The sequence below is a fragment of the Hermetia illucens genome, chromosome 2, assembly GCF_905115235.1.
Source record: "Hermetia illucens chromosome 2, iHerIll2.2.curated.20191125, whole genome shotgun sequence".
Classification (NCBI taxonomy): Eukaryota; Metazoa; Arthropoda; class Insecta; order Diptera; family Stratiomyidae; genus Hermetia; species Hermetia illucens.
Window position 1 is genome coordinate 190,156,864 of NC_051850.1, and position 21,625 is coordinate 190,178,488.

The 21,625-nt window shown below is 43.9% G+C and overlaps 1 protein-coding gene across 1 annotated transcript in view; it reads right to left on the minus strand.

Annotated features, from left to right (window-relative positions):
• Window positions 1-273: 273 nt before the first annotated feature.
• Window positions 274-21,625, minus strand: part of LOC119648740 — a 35,457-nt gene continuing 14,105 nt past the window's right edge. The window contains exons 2-3 of the mRNA XM_038050557.1: window positions 12,901-13,096; window positions 274-868 (exon numbers count right to left, since the gene is read on the minus strand). Of these exons, the coding sequence (XP_037906485.1) occupies window positions 597-868; window positions 12,901-13,096 (468 nt within the window). The 3' untranslated portion in view covers window positions 274-596. The remainder of the gene's footprint in view (window positions 869-12,900; window positions 13,097-21,625) is intronic.

Genomic DNA, 21,625 nt, shown 5'->3' on the forward strand with positions numbered 1-21,625 from the left:
GGAAGATTAAAAGTCCCCACAGAGGATGTACAGAGAAGGTGGGCTGAGGCGGTGTTTCAGCCTTATTGTTTCCGCCACTTTAAATGTTATATATTGTAAAATAAGGTAGGGCGTTAATACCTTCTCTAGTAAGACATTCGCTGGATTGAATTTGACAATGTTCTAATCATTCGTAGGGGGGGGGGAGGTTCATCCTGTAGTGTCTCTTCCCCTTTTGCCTTTGGGACTTGAAGTTAAAGCGATGTGGAACTTCCTTCAAAAGTAAAAAAACAATAATAATACACAATTTGAAATTTTAATCACAAAAATTTACCTTACAATTAATTCAGTAAAATTAAGTATTTCAAATCACAAATTTGATTCTTAACACTTCACAATGCGTAAATTGTGATGGCACGTGTAATAAAAATATTTAATAAAACAAAATGAAATGAGGAAAAAAACTAAGATACACTCGATGCATCGTAATACTGACGAACATTAATTTAAATGTTTTAATAAATATTTTCTTCTCTTGCTTTCACTGTTATGTAGTTTTTCTAAACATACTCCATACTCATAAATAGTATAAAACTTATTAAAGAAAAAAAATAAATTTACTTTCTGCTAGCTAAACATATGTCTAGGGGTGAACATTTATGCGTACAGCAATAGGTCACCCCGATTCCTGCACTATTTGCGCGTTTACTGCGATAGTCCATGTTGGCGAATTTTTTGGAATGCCAGTCGACCACGTGATATTTTGGTTTTTGACTTCGCTGACTTAGAATTTTGGCGTATTTGTGCTCGATAATGAGGTACCCTCCATCAGGAAAGTCACGACGCCGCACTTTCACTCCTTTGCTGGGGTGGTGGAGGTGTGCAGTACCTACAAAGTAGAGAAGAAAATTATTAATTGTTATTCAAATTCAGACATCCTTAATACAAATATTATGTTATTGCTGCGCCTTTTCAAAAAATTTGTGATGCCGCCAGAGCGCATGGTGTTGATGATGCTTTAATTAAGTGGATCCATGCTATGCTAACGGAGAGATTGCTGGGCGCTGAGGTAGGTGTCGATCGCTACCTGACGGCAGAAGCAACGAACGGCTGCTCCAAAGAAGTGTGCTTTTGCACACAGACAGCTGATGCCTCAGACATAATCCAAATAAAACCGCAATTGTTTTATTCACAAAAAGGAGAAAACTGGATGGACTTTGCCTCCCTGAGATGAGGGGTACTACCCTTCAACTCTCCGAAGAAATGAAATATCTGGGAGTCACTCTAGATAAAAAAACTTCTGGAACAAACATGTAGAGGTAAAGATGAAACGAGATCTCACAGCTTATGGGCTGTGCAGACGGACCTTTGCCTCGACATGGGGACTCAGGCCTCATGTGGTAATGTGGATATATGTTGCCATCATTAGGCCGATGTTCGTATATGCATCCGTAGTGTGGTGGGTTAAGGTGAGACAAAAAGGTTTTCACCGTAAACTAGCCGCACTGCAAAGAACTGTGTGTCTGGGTATCACTGGTGCCATGAGCACGACATCCGGCGCAACTCTGAATGCACTACTCAATTTGCAGCCCCTGGATATATTTATCCAAAGCACTGCAATGAGAGCAGCTCATAGACTAATTCGATTAGATCTATGGGAAAACAACGGATGTTGGGGGGCATTGGAAGAGTTACTGGGAGGACTGATTCCAATTTTTACAATGCCTTCTGATTCTCGTGTCCCCATACATCTGTTTGGTAGAAGATATGAAGTTACCCTGAAGCGTAGAGAGGACTGGGAAGACCTAGGGGAATGTGTGGCGGGATATACGGAAGTCTTCTACACCGATGGCTCAAAAACAGAAGAGGGTTCTGGAGTCAGAGTCTACCTCTCGAATAAAAACGAGAAGTGGGCTTTTCCTTTGGGACAATATGCAACGGTTTTTCAAGCCGAAGTTTATGCGATCCTAAGGGTGGCAAACTGGGTGATTGACGAGCAGTTGAAGGGCAGGCGCATCGCAATCTGCAGTGGCAGTCAAGCTGCACTGAGGGCATTGAGCAGTCCTTTGATCACCTCGAAAATGGTTCAGAAATGCAGAAACCGTTTGAACTCTATGTCTAGATTCAACACGGTGGAACTACTCTGGGTACCTGGTCACTGTGGCGTAGAGGGAAATGAAATCTCTGACACTTTAGCGAAAGAGGGGTCAATCTCCCCTATGCCGGGACCGGAGCCAGCAATTGGAGTATCAGTGGCATTGGCTAAGTCTGTTTTCAAAAACTGGGAACAAGCTTCCTGTAATGGCAGGTGGACAGGAGCCTAAATGCTGCTCGACACACCAAACTGAACATACGTACCGCAAAGTTTATCCTGTCGAAAAGCAGGAGGACTTGCAGGTGTATTGTGGGCATTCTGACAGGCCATAATTCACTAGCTGGGCATATGTTCAGAATAGGAATTACCGAAGATGATACGTGTCCCTCCTGTAATGATGAAGCGGAATCCACGGAGCATTTCCTATGTGAATGCCTTGCCTATGGACGCATCAGGCATCAGATCTTTGGTGCCGATGTTCTCCAATTGCGACGGTAGCATCACATCCTCTAACGGAAATCCTGGCATACGTTAACGAGTCCGGAATATTCCGTTAGACGGGGGAGGCGAGTACAATGGGCCAACACGGCCTGAGTGCTCAGAAGCTGTAGCTTCTCCCCACCATACACACACACACACATGTTATTGCTGGACGAAAATTATATTTGTTTTTTTTTTTGACGCCAGCAGAGCGGTGTCTTTTTGGCTATTTCGAATGAATAATCCGAAAATGGCATTAATATTCTTCTTTTTCTTCAGTCTTTGTCCCGTTCACAAGCGGGGTCGGCTCGTCGTGATCGGCTTCGCCATTTGGCTCTATCGAATGCCTGATCTGGGTGCAATCTCGAGACTTTCAAATCCCCATCTAGCGTATCAAGCCACCGTTGTTTCGGTATGCCTTTTGGTCGTTTACCATCGACTTCGATGCTCAGACCAATCTTGGCAAGTGAATTCTCGTTTGCATGAATTGCGTGACCATACCATCGAAGACGCCTCTCTCGCAACTTTTCTACGATCGGTGCAACCCCATAACGATCGCGGATATCCTCATTTCGGATGTGATCTAAACGTGTGACGCCACTAGTCCAACGTAGCATCTTCGTCTCCATTACCGCAAGACGCCGTTCATTGTCTTTTATGGTCGGCCAACACTCAGAACCATAGAGAGCGACTGGACAGACGACATTGCGGTAAATTTTAGATTTGAGACGTTCGTTGATACGTCGATCACAAAGAACACCAGTTGTGGAATGCCACTTCATCCAGGTTGCGTTAATGCGTTAAGCAATTTCATAACAAAGTTCTCCATTGGCTGATAGCGTTGACCCGAGGTATTTAAATCCTTCAGTTCTGGGCAGATCACTGCCGCTGATAGTGATTGTGCCTGTTTCAGGGGGATCGGTCGTCAAAAATTCAGTTTTGTTTAGATTCAATCTGAGACCGTGTTGCATGAGGCGATCATTCCATTTTTGAACAAGTTGCTCGAGATCATTTTTGCTATCAGATGCTAGGAAAACATCATCTGCATAAAGCAGTGTGTAGGGCGCTGGACGTTGGATATCCCGTGTGACGGTGTCCATAATAAGAACAAAGAGGAGTGGTGAGAGGGCGCTTCCTTGATGAACACCAACAGAGACACGAAGCGGTTTTGATACACCCGCCATACTTAGAACTTTACTTTTCGAATCGTGATAGAGCAATTGAATCCCAGCGCACGAGTTCTTCTGGCACGAAGTGTTGTCGTAAAGCATACCAGATGAGTTCGTGTGGTACACGGTCAAACGCTTTCTCTAGATCCAGAAAGGCAATGTAAAGAGGGCGATGCTTCTCACGGTGTTTCTCCATGAGTAACCACGCAGCCTGTATTGCGTCAGTAGTTCCGCAGTTCTTGACAAATCCGGCTTGATTCACGGTTATTTCAACGATTTCGCGAATACGGTTGTCAAGAATGCGTTCAAAAATCTTCATGGTATGGGAAAGTAACCGGATCGGACGGTAATTTGAACATTCTGCTGGACTACCTTTCTTTTTCCATATTGGAACAGTGGTACTTTCTTGCCAGTCAGATGGTGTTCCCCCTTCCTGAATAACCCGGTTAAAGAATTCAGTGAGCCACAGTGTTGGGTCCTAGCTCTTTGCTTTCCAGAGCTCAGATGCGATGTCGTCAGGTCCTGTTGCTTTCCCCGATTTCATTTGTTTTATTGCCTGCTCGACTTCAGTTGCGCTGACTGGTGGAACTGCTCCAAATGTCGGCAATGATAGTGGAAGTGGAGGATGAGCAAATTCTTCAGTTCAAATCTGCTCGAAGTATTCTCGCCATCTATCCGTTGCGGCTCGACGGTTGGTAAGCAAAGTACCGTTCTTGTCATTAACGCAACAGAAGTGATCATGTATGCGTTCATTACGGCTTTTAGCAAGTCGATACAGATCTCTCTCACCATCCCGAGTGTCCAGTTTATCGTAAAGATTTTTGAAATGGTTCGCTCGGGTAACAGCGACTGCTTTCTTTGCTTCCCGGTTGGCATTCTTATAAATTTGCCAATTAGCAGGCGTTTTATCGTCGAGAAATTTGTGGTAGAGGCGTTTCTTTTCACGGACCTTCATTTTAACATCATCATTCCAAAGCCAAGTATCTCGGTTGATGTACCGCTTACCCGGCTTGGTGACCCCGAGGGTTGCAGAGGCCGCTTTGTGGATCGTGTCTTTCATTTGGTTCCATGATTCTTCCACACTCGTAATGGTTGGCAATTGTATGAGTGAGATCGTTTCTTCTTTCTTCTCACCAAATCGCCACCATTTAATGCGCGGCGGGCTAGTGCGTTCCTCACGATGTTTTATCGGTGGCTTAATTCGCAGGACAGCAATCAACGGCCGATGTTGAGGTGCGATGGTCTCATGGGGAACGACTTTGCAATCAGTGACAGTGGTAAAATGTTGGCGTCTTATGAGAATATAGTCGATTTGCGTTTTACTGTTCCCACTATAAAATGTGGGAAGATGAGACAATCGTTTGATGAACCATGTATTCATAAGTACAAGGTCATGGGTGTCCGCAAAATTGATTATACGCTCGCCACCCTCATTGCGCGCTCCGAACCCCCTTCCCCCATGGCACCTGTTACCGTCTGCCTTTTCACCCACATGACCATTAAGGTCGCCGGCAATGATTATATAATCGCCAGCAGGCACGTGGCAAGTCTTTTCATCGAAAAGTTGCCAGAAGGCATCTTTCTCGGCATCAGGTCGACCTGTCTGTGGTGCATACGCGGTGAAGAAGTGAATAGTGCGATCAGCTGATATAATGGTGAGCTTCATCAGCCGATCATCAAATCGTTTCGACTTCTTTAATGGCATCACGGAAACCCTCTGAGATGGCAATGCCAGCACGATATTGAGTGTGTGGGTTACCAAAATAGAGAAGTTTGTAGCCATTTTTACCGCGTTCGCGTTCAATGTCACAGCTTTTGGCACCAGACCATCGGGTTTCTTGCAGAGCGCAGATATCAATGCGCCTTTTCCGAAGGGCTTTTGTGAGTTCCTCGGTCTTTCCAGTTAGGGTACCAACTTTTAGCGTGCAGACACGTATTTGTTTAGTTCGTTGTGTTCGGACTAAGTTGTTTACGTCCTGACGCCGTCCATGCGTCAAGAACCCTTGCTCATTTCTCGACAGGACCGGGGCCCGTCCTGCCGCGTCGACTGAGGTGGACGCCCTAGCATTTCTCCGAGGCTTGTGACTCAATTCGATCATCATGTTTGTAACGACATTGTATGCATTTTCTTGGTCGACCTGTCGCGGGGCCTGTCACCAAGAGAGATCAGGTAGGATTTAGCATAGTAGAATAACTCCAACTATACTCTATTTATCTCTTTCCCTGATCTCAGCATTTTATTTTTGTTTTACTGAGGATAGTACAGAGTACGTTGCCTCAAACCCTCTTCCTTTACCTGGGCTTGGGACCAGCATACTATGTTAATAGCATGCCGGAGTTCCGAAAATGGCATTAATGTAAAAGTCAATAAAATTTATTTACGTAAACAAATCAATGTCAAGCCTTGGCCATGGTCGCAACTGGTCGGCCATTGAATTTTGAACTGAACCCGTGTGAATGCATTTGTAAATATGGAATGTGCGAAAGAGAAATTATTTCGCGAATGTAACTTCCGATTTACAGTATTTATTACAAGTTACTAAACTCGCTAAGTGCCAGTGTCCACGGAACCATTGAAACAAATTTCGCATGCATAATGGATGACTGCCAATAGTAAAGCGATAAATTTACACGGGCGTTCATTTCTGGGGTTCAAGGGAATGCGGGTATGAAGCTAGATAGTATGTAAATCTGAAAATGACAGTCTGGAAAGATTTCTTGCATAACTCGAATGTGTACTTTTTGGAATTTAGATGGAATAGGATATGTAAGTGGTTCTTCTTGAAATATAGAATGGAAATCAATGACCAGGTGTTTCCTGAAAGCTGCGATCGTTTCGATATCCTTGAATTAGATTTATTTTATAAATTTAGACGAGTGCTTCCAAATAAAGATCAACAGTTTATTTTGTGCATTTATTAATGCAAATTATACAGACAAGATTGAATTAAGCTTGACGTGCAGTCGACCCTCTCGCCGTCAAGTATTAGCGCACTAAGAACACTAGCCAGTTAGTAACCTTAGAATGCACAAATTATTGCTAATAAGCAAGTTTGATTTGCAAACCGAACAATAAGGAAATGAAATTTTGAAGTTCAATACTTTCGTCGAGGTCTGCCGGTATCATTCACTCATGAACATTTTCTCGAAATTGTTTTGCGACTAGAACATTTTATTTTTATATCTACGTCTCCATTAATTTATAAATATTCATAGGGGGTTTTTCAATTCAATGATAATTTGCATAATCGGATCGTTGGCGTTGACTATAATAAATTCTTTTCGAACTTTAATGAATCAATTTGCGTTGGCTTCAGAATGCGAGTGACTCTCGATTTTCATTGATACACACGACCTTAGACAATATTGTTTGCGGTTTTTTGAGTAAACTGGTTGTCCCCAAAGATAAAATATTAAGATTTTCATTTATCTACGATATCTATGGAGATTAAGAATATTTACTTTGATAACTAATTTATCTTATTTTGTTAGTGACGTTGGTGACGTCAAGGCAGTTTATGAAGCTGCACTCAAAACACATGCTCGTAGGAAGAAATTCAAGGATTTTGATAATATTGGGTCGGTCGGTTGAAATCTTTGTTAGTTTAAAGTCACCACTATGATTCGGAGGTTCTTTTTGGTGAGGTTTAAGCAATCCTTTGTGCGCATGGGTTTGTATCCTCCAATAAGCACCTTGGACTGATCCATCCCTGGTAGGTTCACCCAGTATAGTTCCCTCAACCGTTTCTCTTCATTTCTTACATTCATAGCCATGAAACCGTTTCCGATTCCACAGAAGGGTTCTGGCCCGTGTAAAGGCATCCCTGCTTCCTTCTTGGCTAGTTCGTCCGCTACTTTGTTGCCTTCCAACTCAGCATGGCCTGGAACCCAAAGTATCTAGACCTTGTTGGACGAGCCGAGTGTATTTAGTCTCTCAAGGCATTCCCATACCAGTTTAGAGTTCTCCTGGTTGGACCTAAGTGCCTAGATCTCTGCTTAGCTATCGGTGAGAATAGCTATGTTCTGCCCCCTGTAGTTCCTTTGCAGATTAAAGGAGGCATATTTGTCTATGGCGTATATTTCCGCCTGGAATATGCTAGTGTACCTATCCATTGGCTCAAAGTACATTTTCCTTGGACTAATGACACCGGCACCCGCTCCCATTGCCGTGAGGAATCCGTCAGTGTACCAAGTAATCAGTTGCTGGTTTAAGCCGTATGTAGCAGCCATGCTCTCCCAATTTGCCTTGTTACTCCAACGTGTTTCAAACTTCTTATCGTAGTGAAACCTCGTTGTCATGTTATCCCTTGGTATCAGTAATTCGGGATACCGCCTAGAAAGGATATCAATCTTCCTTTGATTTAGGCAGCTCCCCGCCTCACTCATACTACCGGCCATCCTGAATATTGATCTCCTTGCCTGCATCTGTATGTGCAGATGGAGAGGGGTTAATCCCAGAAGGATCTCCAGGGATGCCGTTGGGCATGTCCTCATTGCCCCACTGATACACACGCAAGCCAGCCTTTGGAGCTTATGTAATTCCCTGGCTTATGTGCTGAGTTCGGTTCTTTCTGGCTAGATTACCGCTCCATAGGTAATCATTGGCCTTACTATTGCAGTATATATCCAAAGTTGTATCTTCGGGCTGCAACCCCATTTTTTCCTGCTATGGATCTGCAAGTCATCAGAGCCCTCGTAGCTTTCCGACATGTGTCTTCCAGAATAATTTTTGGTCTAGCGTAATTCCCAAATATTTTACCTCTGTTTCTCGTTTCACCTCCATATCATGTAATGTTATGGCTTTCAGGTGATCCAGCTTACGCCTCCTAGTGAATGGTACTATGGTGGTTCTGGTTGGGTTGATCCGCAGTCCCACCTTCCTGCACCAGGCACTAGTAACCCTTAATCCAGTTTGGATTCTATCGCATAGGGTATCTTCATATTTGCCCCTACAGATTAAAACAATGTCGTCCGCGTAGCCCTGGACTTGTATTCCAGTATTAGTTAACACGTCCAGGAGTTCATCCACTACCATACTCCACATCAGCGACGATAGTACTCCAGCCTGTGGACAGCCTTGAGTGGTGTTCATGATAATAGAATTTGTACCTGTTTGTACCTCTATTTGTTTGCTTTCTAGCATTTTACCCATCCAGAGTGCCAAGGTGTTTCCCACTCCTTTGCGGCTCAGGGCATCCTGTATCTCTGTGTGCGATGTGTTGTCGAATGCTCCTTTGATATCCAAAAACGCGCACATTGCAATTTCTTTTGTTTCTATGGCATCCCGTAGTACCTCTGTCAGCTGATACAGAGCAGTTTCAGTTGACCGTCCTGCCCGGTAGGCGTGCTGACAGTGATGTAGGGGATTACGCTTTAGAACGTTAGTTCTAATATAGTTGTCGATGACCTTCTCCACCGTTTTGAGTACAAACGATGTTAGGCAAATTGGTCTGAAAGATTTAGGGTGAAAACGATCCTTTTTCAGCGATTGATACCAAATTTGGTGGAAAGGTGGGAACTGTGACCGCTCAGGCATACAGTGAGTTACATCCTTTTACGTTGAATTTAAGGAGAGGTCCCCATATATGCAAAAGGGGAGTGTACATTTTTTTCTCACCAAGTATAATCATGTGGGGTACCAAATGAAAGGCCTGGGTTAGTACTTTCCGAAGCCGGTCTTAGTTTTGATATTGGTTGGAAAGGTACGGAGTGCGGGGGGTCGAAATTGATAATTTATTGAACGGGGTCATTTTCAGAAACAGCCCAACCAAAAAATCTGAAAAAAAAATCAAGAGGCTGCCATTTCATGGTGTCTAGGCTCCGAAATACCTTTCATACCGATATCCCTTCAAATAAAGTTAATAACTGTATATTACCATAATTTTCAGTAATTGGCTGCAGAACCCCCCTAACACCACGATATTGCAGTGATGTAGGCTATAATATAGAGTCTGATCCTACCAAGTTTGGTGAAAATCGCAGTATTACTAACATAGTTATAATAGGTCAAATTGTCACTTCTTTGGAAATTCAAGATTTTGAATGTTAATATCACCCGGAAGTGGATATTCTCATATAATATATGCGTATATTATGTGTTACGTACTAATGGGATAAATTCACACTCAAATGTCTTTATAAAAGAAATACACAAAACCTTTTCTACCTGAAGCGTCCAGCTTCCGGTTTCCCGATTTGTTCCAGTTAAACCCAACTTTTTCAAAAAAGAACGAAAAAGCTAACTGACGGTTTCGTCCAGGGTAGAGGCAACTCATCAGACGCTGGCTCACCTCTGCCCTGGCAACTCATTAGACGCTGTCTCACCTCTGCCCTGAGAGCAGCGTGATTGAAAGTAACGACAGATGGAAATCGCTCCACTTAAATATAATCGCAAATACATAATGGGTACGAAATATATTCAAGTGAAATCCGTCATAAGTCCAGACCTAGGCCGAAGTATTTTTTTTTTGTTGAGGATGCTGGGAGTCCTGAGTCCGCACCCACTTGGCGACGGACCGGACCACTTGGGAAACAACTTACTTTCTCTTTTGTAGTCCACGGACTTCTCTTTTTTGAGTTGAACCCAAGTTTTCAAAAAAGAACGAAAAAGGTTTCGTCCAGAGCAGAGGCAACTCATCAGACGCTACCACAGAAATGTTTCCTGTTAGAAATTTTTGCACATACGAGGATGGAGTGAATAAGAATCGGGGTCTGATGTTTACCAGTATTCTATAAGTATATCTCTGACTAGTTGATATACCAACTTTCAGGACGATTGCTCGGTTAATATACGTTTGGGAGTTTATTGAAAAACACGCCTTGGCTGTGTACGTGAAAATGGAGGAAACAGAGAAACGAGTTCTCTTCAAATACTTCTATTTGAAAGGTCTAACACCATTTCAAATCAAAGAAAAGATGGATTCAACATTGAAAGATTCCTCCCCATGATATTCAACAGTTAAATAGTGGGATTTTGAATTTGAAAAAATCGGACAAGCCCTGACGACGCATCAAATTCAGGACGCCTGGTTGAGGTCACGACTGTCGGAAAAAAATTTTAAAATTGTGGTTAAAGACCACCGATTAGAAGAAAGTCAGATAGCTAAGAAAACCAGGAAATCAACTGAACGTGGGCGCAATATCTTACATGAACATTTTCACAAGAAGGAGCTCCCTTTCTAGTTGCTGCGTTAGTAAACGATTGGTCAGAAGTTAAGCTGGAAAACTGTTTAAATCGCGGATTTGACACTTTACAAGCAAAATTTCGGGAAATTTTTGTATAAATAAAATGTATGGATGAAATTCGGGTTCACTATTCCACTTCTGAAAGCAAATAATAGCAAAACAAGGGATTGGACAGGTGAACCAATGACTAAGGAAGTAAAAACATTATTTTTGGTAACCATGGTTATTGCGACAGGTCTGTGGGATGCAAAAGGAATAACCAGGACATTGTTTGAAATTTTATGGTAACGGGAAACCATTGCACATCTTCGATCGCGATGGAAATTGCGGTCCGAGTGCCGTGTATGTAACGTATGTGTGCATTTGTGTGCGCTCATGTGGTTGCAAGCACATAGTTGCCAGTTGCTGTGATAACAATAGACGTTGCACAACTGTTTATGGCTTCGCAAATTCCAGTGGCAACCAAAGGCAGAGCTTCCTTAAAGTTCTACTTCGGATTAATGCTAATGGATCTTAATGGAATCACTGAGCGAGTGATGCTTTGAAATTCCTCTATGGGAAGCTTGGTCGAAGCAAACACGCGCAACATTCTGGGCAAAAGATCCACGGTGACTCTCCTAGGAAGTGAGAAGCAAATAAGTAGATGCATCCAAGATTAATCTTTTGAATGCATCTGTTTCCCGTTTGGATAGGATTGGGAAACACAGTTAAGAAAACCATCTAGGCGACATCGACACACCAACCCATCAACGAGTTGAATTTCGAATTGTTCTCCCATCCAGCATATGCATTGGATTTGGTCCCCAGCGAGAATCATTTGTTTTTTTCCCTCACCTCAAAAAGTGGAATGGGGGTGAAAAATTGGGGACAAATAAGAGAGTTATCAGTGCTTTAAATACATATTTTGACGAACTTGATGATTGCGTTCGAGAGAAGAAGCCTCCGAAGAATTTTTGGCCCCTTACATGAGGATGGACGATTCCGTAGCCTACACAATGACGAAATCTATGAGCGATACTATGACCGTCCGATTGTGGATAAAATCCGGCTCAATAGGTTACGGTGAGCGGGTCACTTAATCCGTATGGATGAGGATGATCCCGTCCGAAAAGTCTATAAGGGCAATATCTATGGTAGAAAAAGAAAAGGAAGACGAGGCAGACCCTGCCTAAGATGGAGCGATGGCGTGGGTCAGGACGCCAGACAGCTTTTAGGGATATCGAATTGGTGGACCTCGGTGCATAACCGGGATGTCTGGAGTTCCTTATTAAGGCAGGCCTAGACCGGATACCGGTTGTTGCGCCGTTGATGATGATGAATTCTAAATATGATGAGGTTTCGTAAATGCGTCGAAGGACATCTAGTATAGTACCGCTGTCGGCAGAAAAAACGCTCGCTAAACATAGAAAGTGATCAACATCCCCGACGTTCTACGCATTGATGTAAGTGGCACCATCGCGATGACTAGTCAGACTGAGAACTTCGGTTTTGTAGGTGTATATATTCAGTTCAGCTCTGCTTCCTTTTCCAGATCCATTTTTCCAATGTCCATAAGTCGGTGAGAGAGCTAAAAGATTGCATTAGTGTATCATATGAAGAACGTCACCGATAATCAGTACAATAGTCGTTAGAGGCCGTCCGACATCAGATTCGCGCATGCTACCACTTGGTCTTTAACAATATAAACGCACAATTTCGCAAGGAGAAGAGGAGTACTCTCCAGATTCTCGCTCGAGCTGTAGAAAGCATGTAATCTGCAGACATTCAGGCGTTATTGACGTTTCGACAACAATAGAATTTCGAATTTTGCAGGTAACTAGCCTACAAATTTTTATCCTCAGGCCCGGCATGAAAAATATACAACCCTGGCTGTAAAATGATGGAAGTTCCCCCATTTTCCAGTTTGTTCCATTGAGATGGGAAATCTTTCTCTTTCCATCCCTCTCTTGCCAGGCCTACATGCTGGAAGTTTGAACATTTACTAGAACTTACCACTTTTTGGATGATCCCACGAATTCAGAAGACTATTAGAAATTTGTCGCTTTTCTCGCATAAACATATGATCACAGGCATTAGCAGCCAATTCACGCATTTCATCCAATGTACAGACTCTTCTCGAACCAGTGCTCACTGACTTTTGTATGCTTAGTGTGATGACACTCATTGCAACTAATATTCGCATTTGAATCTGTAAAGAATGGATGTAGTGATTAATTAACTGACCAGAAATAACTCATGACATACTTGTCGGTATTAGCTTATTCATATTGTGCTGTATGTTATGTTTGCAATTATGCTTGACTCAAAGTGTAAGGAATTGGATAACTATCTTACAGTGGTAAGGGTTTTTGGCAGAAGATATTCCCGGGACAATTGTAGGGGAAAACTGAACCGATCACAGGATTCAAGATGTAGGAATGAATGTGGGTACCGGGGGATTTTCAGCTTCAGTTAGCTTTACCCCGGTAGAAAGGGATTTTGGTGAGACCTACTCAATAATCTGGAAAAACTGACTCCCCGAAATAGAAAACAAAACTTCTATCTGAATGACCAAACCCTGAGCAATAGGAGAATTTTGAGTTCCAGACAAGAGACCTTCAGGAAAATCGCCTCGAGGTAAACCACCTTAGGGCCCCACAAGCCAAAGGTTGTTCAAGGCGAGGAGAAAGAATCCGTCTAGGCACCGGTGATTATAGGTAAACCGGTAAGCGTGGGAGAACTTCAGACGATTCTACTTCGTCAACTTAAATAGCAGTAAGGAAGGTTCGGAAGGCAGTAGCTAAGTTTACATTTGTAGCTTAGACTATCAAAGCCCGGCACCCACCCATCGGAATACGATAGGTGGTGCTTCGAATAGCCTAAGGAATGTTAGAATTTGCTTGCAGTTGGTAGGTGCATACTGTAAAATGATATGATTAAAGTTTGAGGACGGGAGCACGAACGGATAGTTCAAGTAGAACCGCTCTTTTTTAATTGATATTTGGGAGTGGGCATGGCTAACCCTGACGAAAGTTACTGAAGTGCCGCCTTTCAACTAGCGCTTTTTCACGCTTACATAAAAAGGAACGGAATTGCCCTGAAGTTTTGGAGCGATTCGGTGTGTTGAAAAAACTTAAAACCACCATTTAGATGTTGCTAGATAGGAGGCAGAGAAACTGGACCGAATTTTCCTAACTACGTTTCCAAGGCTGACGTTAAAAAGGGTCGGGAGCAAACGGACTACTATGCCTTCTATGAGCTCATCATCGCGACTTATAAGTATTGGCCCTTAGAGATAGTGAGGTGGGTGGACAGCCCAAAACACCTCCATGTAAAACGTAAATACGTTTTTATAAATCACAGATTAATTTGCATCATTGAAAAGCGAACTAGTCAGTTATTGTATCAACCACCTACCATGAATGATTGGGAAATTATATGCGGAGGATTTATTGTATACTAACGGAAATGTTAGACGCTACTCTTGCATGGTGATTTTCAAAGATATTTAGGCTATCCTGATTAATGACCCATGTGATGACAATAACACAACTAACCAACTAACCGTAAACAGTCAACAGAGAGATAAAGAAATTGTTTGTTGCTCTATTTATTTTAGATGAGAAAAGGACGAAGTTCTTGGCGGAACGCTGCTGAGTATGCCAAGAGTATAGGTATGCAGCTAATAGCGGGCTTTGATGTTAGCGCCCACCATTAATGCTAGGAAGGTTCTAGCATTAACAATAGTAGGCCCTTAGCTTAGATGATGTATCCACTTTGGTCAATACATTTACATAAGTCATCGATAACACAGTCTTCTGGCATAGCAACTCTAGACGGAGTTATGAGCTTTGGACCACAGACGCATTGGTTTCTTGTTGATACAGAACCATATGCAGGTCGTCCATTTTGAAATCCGTAGAAGACAAATAGGCAAAATCAAAACTCGCATTGCTCCTCATTTACGACCCCTGCGAAATTGAGAATGCAACCCATATGATTACCGGCATCATAAAAAAGAAAGCACTTGGGAGAAGCTGCCTTCTCAGTTATGGTAGACATATAGTCCAGAAGAATAGCAAGGGCACTTCTTAATTGAGCCACAAAAAACTGGAGATTTAAATCGGTACAGCGAGGCTATGAAAAAAAGAAGTTCGAAGAAAAATCTCAGTAAGGTGATCAATCATTTGGTTCTGTCCCGATTGACTGACAATCCTTTTGGCCTTGAAGCATCTTAGGATGATTCGTTTTAAGACTGTAATGGAAATGTAACAGGAAATGTGATGAACATTGTGCGGGGCCGGGATTATTACCCTGATTTGGCTCAGGTATTCATTCATAGCCGACGCAGTTCCAATATACTCATACATAATCAAGTGCCATCTTTAACTCATAATGCCATAGCACGACAAATTTGCAACAGCAAACAGGATTGGTACCAATGATTAACAGGAGCAAGCAGCAATTGCATTGATACGTTGGCTACCATAGCTTACACGCAAATACAAATGATAATGGACTGCGGATTATTCAATTAGCAGGGTCACACGAAATGGTTGTTGGAAGTACCTGGTTTGCGCGGAAAGCAGTCCACAAACATACGTGGGCCTCTCCAGACGGGATCACTTTCAACCAAATTGACCACGTGTTGATCGAACGCCGCCACCTCTCAGCTTTGATGAATGTCAGAACATATAGGGGGCCAACATAGACTGGGATCACTATCTCGTTGGCATGGTGCTCCGAGCTAGAATAACAATACCACCTAGAATCCCCTCTGACAATCAGGTGAGAGTGAACACTGAAGCCATCCACAACACAACCCTCCGCGACACCTATAAGAGGGAAATGGATGCCACAATAACCGCGGTCAACAGAGGACCTGGAGATGAAGCATCAACAAATGATCTTCACAACCACCTGAAGAACGTTATCATGGATACGGCCACAAACATACTTGGCCTTAGCCGCAAAAGGAGTCGGAATGGCTGATTTGACGATGAATGTAAGCTAGCAACGGTAGTAATGTTGCATCCTCAAAGAACGCGGGCACGCGCAGAGACTTATCACGAACTCCGTGGAGCGGAGAAGCGGCTTCACAGACAGAAAAAGGAAGCCTGGGAGAACCAACAAGTCTGTGAACTCGAAAAGTACAGGGAGCAACTGCATCAGGCGCGTAAGTTTTACCAACAAGTCAGCAGGATGAAACCTTATACACCTCGATGCTCATCCTGCCGGGACAAAGAGGGAAATCTGATTTCTGACAGAATGGGCATATTGGAGCGATGGGTTCAGTACATTGATGAACTAATGAACAACCAGAACATCGGCCAGTTGGAGGTCCCGCCAATTGAAGACGACGGACAAATACTGCCACCACCAAGTTTAGGAGAAACAATACGTGCAATTCATCGGCTAAAAAATCATAGGTCGCCAGGAGCCGATGGAATTACAGCCGAATTGGTTAAATATGGAGGCGACCAGTTACACCAAGTGGTTCATCAACTTGTGCTCAAGGTATGGGACAGCGAATCAATGCCTGACGATTGGCAACGAGGCATTATCTGTCTCATACATAAAAAGGGAGATATCACACAGTGCAGCAATTATAGAGGTATCACGTTGCTGAGTACCATCTATAAAATATTCTCCACTATCTTACTAGGCCGGATAGCCCCATACGCCCAGAACATCATTGGTCCATACCAAAGAGGCTTCACTCCAGGCAAATCCGCAACAGATCAGATTTTCTCTCTGCGGCAAACGATGGAAAAACTGTTGGAATATGGGCAACAGTTGCACCATCTATTCATCGACTTTAAAGCCGCCTATGATAGCATATTCAGGGTAAAACTGTACACGGCCGTGAGAGAATTCGGTATCCCGACGAAATTAATAAGACTGACTAGGCTGACTCTGACCAATGTGCGAGGCCAGATGAAAGCAGCAGAATCACTCTCAAGACCATTCGACATCAACAACGGTCTACGACAAGGGGATGGCCTATCATGCGTCCTCTTTAACCTGGCCCTCGAAAAAGTGATCCGTGATGCTGATGTAAATACAAGAGGTACGATCCTCTTTAAGTCCACCCAACAACTGGCCTATGCTGACGATATCGACATCATGGGAAGAACCACCCGAGACGTACAAACTGCCTTCGTCCAGATCGAGCAGGCGGTGATTGGCGCGAGATCTCGGGCTGAAGATGATCCCACCCGGAAAGTCTATAAGGGCAATATCTATGGTAGAAAAAGAAGACGAGGCAGACCCTGCCTAAGATGGAGCGATGGCGTGGGCCAGGACGCCAGACAGCTTTTAGGGATATCGAATTGGTGGACCTCGGCGCAAAACCGGGATGTCTGGAGTTCCTTATTAAGGCAGGCCTAGACCGGATACCGGTTGTTGCGCCGTTGATGATGATGACTATCGAAAATGCTGTCATGGTTTGTCCTTTAAAATCAGATTGTTAAGCTTCAAACTAACCTTATTAATGTTAACTAACCAAAGTAGGCCTAATATCGAGAAATTCCAGTGAGGCGTCATAAAACACAAGCACTATCACAAAAACACCTTTCGCAATTTATGGTGAACACAATGGGGTAAGTCCACGATGACTTCATGAATTGCATATATCGGAATTGATATTCCACAAAAATCACCAGAAATTAAAAAATTGGGGAAGCGCGAATGGTTTTTGATCTTTGCTTCTTTTTAAAATTTTATTGTCTGTACCACTGACCGATCGAAATAGTCTTCCGAATGTAGACGTGATAAGATATTCCAAGCTTTATTTAAAAGACATTAATCCGAAATTCAGAATTTGAGGTGGCTTTGCGATTCCAGAAACGTTTCTTCCGTCCGAGTGCCTTAGACTTTCTGATATGAATTCCGCATGAATCAGCATCGTCATTAGTTGTTGGTATACATATGGAGTTTCCTTGAATGGCTTTCAATTTCTTTCCGTTCGTTTTTCCTTCAATTCCAAGCAGAAGATATTAAGATACCCAGTCAACCTTGTGGTATCTTCAAGACCGCCAGGAGCGATGAATGTCAGCAGCGATTTCATGCGGATCGGACAGGGTAAAAAGTACATTTAGAAGGCGTAAAGGTACGTCTACCTCAGATACATCGTTTTCAATCTTTTTATATAACCAATTGTTTAAAACATGATATTCCCGTAAGATCGGACACCGACTGGATCAGTACGTCTATAGCGTACATGCGATGGGGTAAAGGAATCTTGGAAACCAGTTGACCAGCAGAACGGTGTCGGCTAATGAACTTTTGCGGTTTTTTGAAAAGATCAGGTTCAATGGTTCACCGATACGGCATCGTCCTTCTTGCAAGGTCTGGAATTATGGGCAGAGAAAAGTGGTTTTAATGATCTGCTGCTGTCTGGGATTATGTCTACTGATGGAAGATTGGAGTCTTCTTATGAGGTTGGAGGTTTTCTGATTATCATGCATGTGGAATCTGATGGTTTTATAGAGGTTGCAGAGACAAAAGAAGTCAAACTAAGTTGGATGTGCATATGAATGGATGGAAGTTTACTATTCATTCATGCGCTTCTACCATATATGATATACACATTATACATATATCGATGAATTAGCAGTTTTGTAAGTTTACACATTAAATTAGGGAGTTAAAGTAAGCACTGGACTTCTCCCTCGACGATTACCTACCTTGTCGAGGTGAGAGAGCTCAGTAAGGAAGATCCTCCAGGAAACGGGAGGTGACACCTGAAGCCAAGCGGTAATCAAAACCCCAAGCCAAGGTGTGACTACCGTGCCGAGGGCTGAATGGTCACAGGGGTTAAGATGTGGCCGTAAACGGTGAACTCTGGGTACCAGGCGACCCCCAGTTTCAACTAGCCTTGTCTCGGCAAAAAGGGGCTCTGCCGAGATTGACTTACTTTCCCCGGAAAAAATTGAGGCCATGGCAGCCAACTATGAAAAAACAAAAAAAACATAAGTAAACACAGTTAAACTTCGATCGTGACGATCCAACTCCAAATGAAGGGACTACCCTGAGCTCATCGATGGAGAACCTGAGTCTAGACTCAAGTGAGAACCAATCCAATTGGGACCCAGTCCTTAACGAAGGAGCCGAAGCAGGACCCTTCTGTCAGCACTCCTGACCCCAGGCTCCAATCGGCGCTACCTGCTGATGCTAAAGTCTTGCCCATGGGTAAGCACCTGTCCACGGACAGCAAACCGCCTTCGGGCAAACAGCCTCCGAGCAAACCGCCTCCGGGCAAACCGCCTGCGGGCAAACCGCCTCCGGGCAACGCACAATCCAAGGTTGAGAGGAAAGGAGCATTCGGGGCACCTGCGGCTAATGGGAAACCGAAGCGGCAGCGGTCCTCAGACGATCCTAACTCTTCGACACAAAAGGCAGCAAAGAGGGCTCGGCCGGTAACGGCTAGGCCTTCATTTGCAGCCAAGGCTATCGAAACCGATGGATGGGTCCTGTATGACGACTCTAATCCATCCGGCTACGATACTGAGCAGTGCGAACAGCTTAGGAGGAAACTCCTCCTAGCTGTAAGGGCTGCGTCCGCGCAAGGCACTAAGCTTTGCTTTGAGTCGGTAAGTGTATACCGTAAAATGTTACGGCTGAACTTTGCCGACGAAGACACGAATGAGTGGCACAGGCAGTACTGCTCCTCCCTTAACGATGTGTGGGAGGGTGCGCGACTAATCTTGAAAAGGGTCTCTGAGCTTCCGACGATCAAAAAGTGCTTTGTCTGGCTTCCAGAAGAAGAGCGAAATGGTGTTGGGGTTCTGGAACAACTTGGTGTACAGAACAATCTCAACACTTCCACCTGGTTGCTGCTAGGTAGCAAAACAGGAGAGAGAGCCGATAGGCCGGGAACTTTTTTCACTAGCGGCGTTCCCGAACCCGATGTTAAGAAGGTTCGGGAAAAATCGGGCTGCCGGCTCTACTATGGGTTGGGGACCGTCACGTTACAAGTGTCGGCTCCTAAAACCATTGAAGGGGACATGCAGCCCTCGACATTTTCATCTGAAACGTAGATGAGGTGCCTCATTTCCCAAATAAATTTGCAACATTGTAAAGCGGCGACTGCACTCATCAGTCGTCGGATCAATAGCTGCAAGACATTTATATACCTCATAAAAGAACCGTGGGTTGTTGGCGGGTAGTCAGTGACCTAAACTTCCAACATGCTGACCTTTTGTATGCCAATGGAAGCGAGCGAGCCCGCACCTGCATGGTAGTCCCTAAAGACTTCCAGGCTAATTTGGTTAACGACCTATGTGATGACGACATCACATCGGCTAAGCTAACCATAAAAAGTCAATAGGGAGATAAGGAGATACTATGGTGCTCTGCATATTTTCCCTACGACGCAGAAGACTTTCCCAGTGGAACATTCATCAGAACTATCCAATATGCCAAAAGTAGAGGCATGGGGGTAATAGCAGGATGTGATGTCAACGCTCACCACATATGCTGGGGAAGTTCGAACATCAATGTAAGAGGATCGAGACTATTGGAGTATCTAGTAGGAGCCGATTTGCAGATCCTAAATGTGGGTAATGAACCCACTTTCTTCAACGTGGTCAGGCGAGAGGTCATCGACATCACGATGGCATCTCCTGACATCGCGTCTCTGATCGGAGAGTGGAGAGTATCAAACGATATCACACTCTCGGATCACAGACGCATTGATTTCGTTATGGGCATGGATCCACCTCCACCCACTCCATTTCGGAATCCGAGGAAGACAGATTGGGTGATGTATTAAATAGAATTGAGCGCCCGAGTCACGATCCCTGGGAAGCGCATTAAATCCATTGCTGGAATTGAGAAGACAGCCGAGATGATCACAACTAGCATGAGAAAAACTTTCGAAGAAAGCTGTCCACTCAAGATGTCAAAGAAGGGTAAAACACCATAGTGGCACTCGTATTTGGCAAAACAGAGGAGAACGACAAGGATGCTACTCAACCGTGCTCTGAAGGGTGAATCAGGCACTAGCTGGAATCGCTATAAAGAGGCACAGAAAGCTCTAAAGAAGAGCAGAAGATCGGCTAAACGATCATCTTGGAGACGCTTTTTCGAAGAGACCAACTCCCTTGAGGCAACCTCAAAGCTGAAGCGGATTCTGGTCAAAGAACGTACCCAGAAACTGGGTTATTTACGTTTACAGAATGGGAAGTACACAGAAAGCGATGAAGAAACGGCAAACCATTTGCTTGAAGTACACTTCCCAGGCAGCATTCAAAATCTAATCTCGGGGCCAACAGGTGCATACAGCCCTCAACCGAGAGATTGGAATCTGGCGCGCAAAGTAAGTGTGATAGAAAGGAGTTTATCCAATAATGCAAATTTCGCCCTCCTACTCCACTGTTCTACGCTACGTAGTTCTAGGGCGACCTAGTCTTCGGTGATCTTGGGATAGTGGGTTCCTTGGGTGGAATTACCGGTAAAGGAGTTATCGCTCCTTTTTAATGAGCGATCCATCCATTTTCACTTCTGATCAACACGGCTAGGGGTATCCGACCAGTACAAGCTCGTCATTAGTTATTGTCTGAGGCTAGGATACTCCAATGACAGGAGCTAGACATGGATTAACGAGAGCTTGCAATTTGGAATGAAACAGCGACCAGTTGCTATTGGTGTTGAGACAGAGACATTTCTAGATTTTGAATAAAATTGTGAGAGTAGATGTCAATGGGTGGAATGACATCAAAGTAGATGCCACCGC